The 7,559-nt window shown below is 44.2% G+C and overlaps 1 protein-coding gene across 1 annotated transcript; it reads right to left on the bottom strand.

The window, feature by feature from the left end:
- Window positions 1-2,044: 2,044 nt before the first annotated feature.
- Window positions 2,045-4,805, bottom strand: LOC123098330 (54S ribosomal protein L51, mitochondrial). The gene is made up of 3 exons (XM_044520298.1): window positions 4,629-4,805; window positions 3,278-3,384; window positions 2,045-2,413 (listed from the first exon to the last, which is right to left on the bottom strand). The coding sequence occupies exons 1-3, from the start codon at window positions 4,706-4,708 to the stop codon at window positions 2,241-2,243; spliced, it is 360 nt and encodes a 119-aa protein (XP_044376233.1). The 5' UTR covers window positions 4,709-4,805; the 3' UTR covers window positions 2,045-2,240.
- Window positions 4,806-7,559: the final 2,754 nt, after the last annotated feature.

Genomic DNA, 7,559 nt, shown 5'->3' with positions numbered 1-7,559 from the left:
TCGAATGGAATTGGGTTGTCCGAGTGGAACTCTCAGTCGAGTGGGTAGGACCATGTAGTGATTTCAGTCAGTAGAATCTATTGTCTCTTGAATGTTCTTGACCGTAGGGCAGTGTCCTTGGGTAGGGTACTTAGATCAGGTCTATTGCCCTACCCTAGGTACATGTCATCGTCACCGGTCGCAGTCCACACTTCCCACTCCAGCCCGTGCTGCCTCCTCGAAACCCGGCACCCCCTAAACCTTAGCTCTCCCTCTCCCCGTCCTGGATCTCGCTGGCCGGCCGCCTCGCAACCATGGGGTTCTGGAACACCGGCCGCAAGGGGAAGCACGACCGCGAGGCTGGCTCGTCCTCGTGCCGCCGCCGCCACAGCGTCAAAGAGGAGCCCGCATCACCACCGCGTTGGGCCCCCGTGCCACCCGCATTCTCCATCGCCCCCACGGCCGCCCGCGATCGCGACCGGCACTACATCCACGCGGATGTATGCCATCGTTACTGGGAGACGAGAACGCCGCTCCCCTGGTGCGACGTGCACCTCCCAAATAACTGGCATCTCTCTGTCGACCGGGTGTCGATCCCGCCGGTCCCGTTGAGCGGCCGTGCGCGCCGCGAGGAGATCGAGCGCCGCCGCCGCCTCCTGTCGGACGACCTGTACTACGACCCCAGGTACGCCCCCGACTCCGACCTGTGGGACACGTGGTTCCGGGACGAGCACGACACGCGGCGCGCCTCTTTCTTCGTCGGGGCCGCGGCGGCCACGTCCAGAGCGTCGAGTGGCTGCTCCCCAGGTGCGCGGGCGTACGCGGGTGCGCGGCCTCACACCCATGCCGTCGCCACCACCACCTCCTCGCATGACAGCGGAGAAGGAGGCCCGGCTCATGCAACGTGTCATGAAGGACTCCATGAAGACGCACGATGAGCGCCAATGGGAGGGCCTCGAGGAGATGATGGCCCTCTCTGCGGCCGGCGACGTCGCCATCCCCGAGCTGGAGATGGTGAGGACGGAGGAGGTGATGGAGGAGGAGCCCGTGGTCGCGTTCCACCCGGGCCTGGTGGGCCAGCAGCGGAGCTGGTCGTGCACGGCTCCGGAGATGGCCGACGCCGTGGGAGGCGTGAACTCGGAGCGGGAGGCGTCGCCACGGGAGAAGGTGGTGCAGGCACCTCCCGCCTTCCAGCCCGCCCCGTGTACCAGGCACCGCCGTCCCACCTCTGGACGCCGCCGGACTACGTCGACCTCGTCAGCGACGACGACGACAACGGCGGCCACCAAGAAGACGGTGACAGCCACGGCATCGACGGGCACGGCAGGAGCGTGCGGGCGACGCTTTTCTTTTGTTTTTTATGTTAATTATGTCTGTGAACTGTGGAACTGGGCCGTTTTGTGGCCGTAATGTTTAATTATGTTTTATGTGTTCATGTTTGCCCTTATTTTAAATTTTTTCGGCATTTCATTTTAGTTTTTGTTTTTTTTATCACGTCATCCCGGACATGATTTGGGCGCGCCGACAACCCAACGGCCGCAAACAGACATGGGCGACCTCATTGCCGCTCCAAACGGACGAAAACAAGCCAAACCGGACATGATTTGGGCGCACCGGCAACCCAACGGCCGCAAACAGACATGGGCGACCCCATTACCACTCCAAACGGACAAAAACAGGCCAAACCGGACGTCTTTTATGGATCGTGCACTGGAGTTGGCCTAAACAAACGGAATATGGTAGTGGCTGGAGGGAGCTTTCCGGTCGCGGCAGCAAGAGGAATTGGGGCGTCTTTGCTGCATATGAGAATGGGGGAGAACCGGATGGATAGCTACTGGCTTTTCTCGCATAAAATATCTTTCGAGGACGGTTTGAGCCAACAGCTGGACTTGCCTCCACTTCCCATGTAGGACGGTTCAGTATGACGGTAACATTGACATGCAAAAATTGAGAAAGAAACGAAGGAGCAGATGACACGAAGACCAACCAGTGAACCGACATGAAAAATGAACAGCGGTGACCAACTGACAGGCAGGGACACGAACGATTTCACTGGCCAGAGCGCTGAGAGCTCGCTATTTCACGGGAGCTTAGTAACTAGAGTGATTATCAGATTATTATGTCTCAAACAAAACAAAAGGAGCACAGAGTGAAACTGTAACTACTGACAAAAGGTAGGTCTAATAGCAGCACAGTGTTCTTGCCATAGATCTCAAACAGTTCAACAGGAACACTGCAACAGCCTGTCTCGGAACTTTGACTCACATCTTCAGTTCCGTCGTCCATGTCCCCTGGACACTTGGCCGTTTCGTCACGTGTCTGGTTCTCAGCTTCACCACTTTCCTGCCCAGAGAACACCTTAGCCTACTAGCTTGCAACATGATGTCCTCAGGTGCTAAATTTCTGACGCAAACCACTCTCTCGTTATGGTTTTCTGCACAAGAATAACGCCGCATAAATATTAAATAATAATCACAAAGCAAGCAAATGTAGCCATGAGTCCATCAAAACTAACATGGATGGTCTTTTGATATGAATCATGTCTCACTGACATGTGAGTGGGCCCTGTCAGTGAGTTAGGGAGTGGTAATTCCTGTAATGCCAATATTTGGGTGGGCATTTTATGAAAAATATCCTAATAAGTAATCTCCTCCTACAACAGAGGAACAGAATCTATATGGTTGTTTGGCCTGCGTAATGCCGTAACTCCTTGTACAACATCAGATTTGGTTTGGCTAGTACAGTGGAATGGAATTATCGTTGGGCTAAACATTACAAAAGTGAAAGAAGTTACTACAATATGTGAAATGCATTCCACAGAAATTGTTGAATGAACCTGTGTCCCCTCACCACCACAAAATATGTGGCACGTCTCTATTCCATCAGAGATGGATGTATTTGACGTAGAACAAGCGCATCCCTCAAACAAAACAAGCTAATATTCTCTAAAGAAGATATATTCATACGAAGGGCACAACGTTAACCATGTCATGCTTGAACCATGTGAGTTCACCTTTGGGTTGTTGAGCAAGTCAAATTCATCACAAGTACTTACGTACATGGAAGAAACAGCTACAAATATCCCAGTGCTGCAATTTAAAACTAAATATGGCTAGTGTAAACTGCAGTACTTGACTGCAAGAGACTGCATGAAAAATAATTGACTATGCATTTTGTCAGTACCAACACAAAGATCTAAACCACCATCAGAAAGTAACACCATTATAAGTAATACAGTTGCCAGCCATATAACTCTTGATGTAACACTATGATGGTCAAAAGGAATGGAAGATCTTACTGTAAATGCCCTTCAAGTTAGGATGCTGACCACGGACAAGCTGTGTCACTACCTCTAACTGGGGATTCTTTTCCTTCAAAGCTGGAAGATGTGACTCCATAAAAGCCCTGCAATTCCAAGGAGTGCTAGATGTGAAGGAGCAGGCAAATTGAAAGATTCAAGTGTTCAGGCACTGAATCCTGACGACAAAGATATTGATACAAGCAATATTTAAGCTGCAAAGTCATACAACTAATGCTTATTGTATAGCCTACCAATCCACGGGGAAAGAGGATAATATGTGAAACTGTGAATAAACTTATGTCCAAGAATCCAAAATCCCGAGCTTGATTTACAGCACAACCAGCAAATAACTATTGGCTTAAACTGTAACTGAACTGTTTCTTCTAAACAAAATTTCTCCATTTCCAATAATTCAGTAGTCAAAGCCTTCCAAGTCATGCACTGAATTTTCATGTTCATAAGGGAGTTCAAATTAAAGCATGGAAACAGCCTCTTGCAGAAATGTAGGGAAAGGCTGCGTACAAAAGACCCAAAGTGGTCGGACCCTTCCCCGGACCCTGTGCAAGCGGGAGCTACGTGCACCGGGCTGCCCTTTTTTTAAATCAAACTGCTACCGACCAGAGAGAAGTTAAGCAGGCTAGAAAGGTTCTGCCTCGTCCAATTTACATCAATAGGTGCAGTTCCACTATCATGAGAATGCCTCTAGTACTTCCTTCCATCCTTGAGCCATACTCCCTCAGTTTATAATGTCACTTATGAAATAGCACTGTCTTCTAGATATAACTTTCGCAATGACAGTCAAAGTCCAATAATATGCTAGCAGACACATTCAAACATATAACACGGAAGTTTTCTGCTTACAATTTTGTCGAAATCATTTCCATGTTGCCAATCAACACACACAACTCTATATTGGTTAAGTTTGACTGTATGCATACCATAACGGCCTACATCAATAAACAGAGGGGGTATTTTCACAGCCTATGTACCTTTTATGACATGGCCCAAAGTATCCAAGAACACTCAATCTTGACAGTTAGTCCTTCACGGGTACATCTCAAACCTGTCCGGCCACACACTACTGGCATCTTTCAGCAAAACCAGACAACAGGGTATACTAACCATAACACATTTTTAAGGAAGATCTTTACAACTAAATTTTTCCATGCAGAAACTGGCTTTGTGCAAAGTGTCAGACAGCAAGTACCTTACGCACGGTCTGCACAATCAACAGAACGAGCAAGTCGGGTCTCCCCTACCGAATGTTACCGCATCAAAGCAGAACAGATCAAATCGCTAGGGTCTGTCTAGCGGTGAAATCGGCCCTTATGGGCATGATGAAGGGTACCTGATTCCCCTGCTGCTCCCTCCCCAATCGCAGTAGTTCACCACAAGCTTCTGCAGCTGCCAAACACCCCTCAGCGCCATCACGCCGCCCTCAGGATCAAAAAGTGTGTGGGTGGGGGACTGGGGAGGAGGAAAGGGGGGACGCCCGGAGAGGAAACCTAGCTGAAGGGGAGACAGAGATGGGCCGGCCCAGGAGCACGGGAGGCCACAGCCTCCTTTTTCTGTTTTTTGACGTTTTCTGTTTTCGTTTTTTGCTTTATTTTTGTACATTTGTTTATACTTTAAAATATTCGAAATACACAAATTACAAAATGCAGTCTACAAAAAGCATTTGAAAACTTCTGAAAAATTATTTTAAATATGTTGAACAAGTATTTGAAAAATATCGAAAAGGTATTTTAAAAATATTAATCAAGCATTTGGAAAAATGTTGAATGTGTATAAAAAAATGTTGATCATGTATTAATTTTTTATTTATTTTTTATCATGTATCTAAAATGTTAATCAAGCATTCAAAAAAAGTTGAACAAGTATTTAAAAAATATTAATCAAATATTTAAGAAATGTTAAATGTGTATAGAAAAAATGTTGACCATGTATTAAAAAAACATTAATATTGTATTTGAAACATCTTAATCAAGCATTAAAACAATGTTACATGTGCATAGAAAAATGTTGACCATGTGTTAAAAAAGTGTTGAAAATGTGTATAGAACAATTGTTCACATGTATTAAAAAATTCTAATCTTGTATTTGAAAAATGTTAATCAAGCATTTTTAAAAATGTGTATAGAAAAAAATGTCGACCATGTATTCAAAAAATGTGTATAGAAAAATGTTAAAGGTTATTTGAACAATGTTCTTGATGTATGCGAAAAATGTAGAATGAAAACTAAAAGAAAGAAAAGTTTTTTAATGGTTATATTGTATTTAAAAATGTTAAACAAGTATTTTTAAAAATGTAAATCAAGCATTTGAAAATTGTGAAAATGTGTATAGAAAAAATGTTGATCATGTATTAAAAAAATGTTAAACTCACATTTAAAAATGTAAACATGTATTTGAAAATGTTCTTGACATATAAGAAAAATGTAGAATGGAAACTAAAAGAAATAAAAGAAAAAATCAATGAGAACAAGAAACCAAAGAAAAAGTAAACAAAAATAAAACCAAAGAAACAAATGCAAAAAGAACGAAAACAGTAAAAATCAATAAAGAGACAAATAATAACAAAAAAATGTTGAAAACCAAGAAAGGAAAAAAAGAAGAAGGAAATGAGTAAGGAAAGAAAAACCGATAAAAGCAATGAAAAGGACAAAGAAAAACACAAAAAAAAGGAGAATATATAAGAAAACCAAATCAAAAACAAAAAGGAAACGAGAAAAAGGAAAGAAAAGACCTGGAGAAAACCAAATAAAATGAAGCAAAAAAAAAAGAAAAAAGAAAAAACAGTAAAACTGAGAAAACGAGAAAAACCTGTTGGAAATCTGGCTCGTTTTGCCTCAACCAGAGTAGGTGGCGCCCTAGTACAATGGCAGGAACTCGACGCTAGCTCGCGAGCTAGCACCGCAGGTAACTATCGAGTAGACCAGGGACCGAATCCCCTATGAGGTCCCTTTTTTTTGTTTTTTTTTGCCATTTTAGTGTTCGTGAGTGGGTCGGCCTAGTTGTTTGCGTGAGTCACTATTTCCTTTAGCGAGGGCAGATTCCATCTCGCTTAAGGCGAGATATAGCCCCCGCGGGAGAGGGGAGGAGATGGCGGAGAAGTCCGAACTGTGGGGTTGGACCGTTGGAGGGTGACGCTCCTGTTAGAGCCCAAAGGAACTAGAAAAGGAACGGCGATATCGGCCCATACATATCACCCATCAATTAGCGGTAGCTCCCTTTTTATTCGCTTATTTACCATTTTTGTGTTTCTCGAGTGGGCCGACCTAGTTGCCTGCACGAGTCGCTATTTCCTTTAGCGTGAGCAAATTCCGTCTCGCTTAAGGCGAGATATAGCTCCCGTGGGAGAGGGAAGGGGATGGCGACGAAGTACGAACTGTGGGGTTGGACCGTTGGAGGGCGACGCTCCTGTTATAGCCCAAAGGAACTAGAAAAGGAATGACAATATTGGCCCATACATATCACCCATCAACTAGCGGTACCTCCCTTTTTATTCCCTTATTACCATTTTAGTGTTCATGAGCGGGCCGGCCCAGTTGCCTGCGCGAGTCGCTATTTCCTTCAGCAAGAGCAGATTCCATCTTGCTTAAGGCGAGATAGCTCCCACGGGAGAGGGAAGGGGATAGCGGCGAAGTATGAACTGTGGAGTTGGACCATTGGAGGGTGACGCTCCTGTTAGGGCCCAACGGAACTAGAAAAGGAACTGCAATATGGGCCATATCACCCATCAAGTAGCGGTTTTCAGGCTGCGTCCGGGGCAGCAATTTGTCTCTCCTCAAGCGCTTTCTTAATTGGCTGGTCTAGTGCGGAAGCGCCCTTCTTCCTTTCCCTTTTTCTTTCGTTTTTGTTTATTACTTCATTTAAATTTATGAAATTGCTTACAACAACTTAATGAAAAAACTATATATGAACAGAAAAGTTCATCACGCGTTTAAAGAAAAATGTTCATGTAGTGTTAAAAATATGTTTGCATAACTTTAACAAATGTTGATAGAATTCAAAATAATATGATGGTGACATTTAAAAAATGTTCATGCATTTCAAGAAAATGTCCGTGCGATTTAAAATGTTTATACAATATAAAAAATGTTTGCATAACTTTTAAGAAGTGTTTGTACCATTAAAAAATTCACGTGTTTCAAAAAATATTCATGACATTTTAATATTATGTAATATAAAAAGGTGTAAATTTAAAAAATGTTTCGTACCATTCAAAAAATGTAAGTGCCATTTACAAAATGTTCACATATTCCAGAAAAATTTACGT

Source organism: Triticum aestivum, chromosome 4D (assembly GCF_018294505.1).
Source record: "Triticum aestivum cultivar Chinese Spring chromosome 4D, IWGSC CS RefSeq v2.1, whole genome shotgun sequence".
NCBI lineage: Eukaryota > Viridiplantae > Streptophyta > Magnoliopsida > Poales > Poaceae > Triticum > Triticum aestivum.
This window is presented reverse-complemented; position numbering and strand designations above follow the sequence as displayed.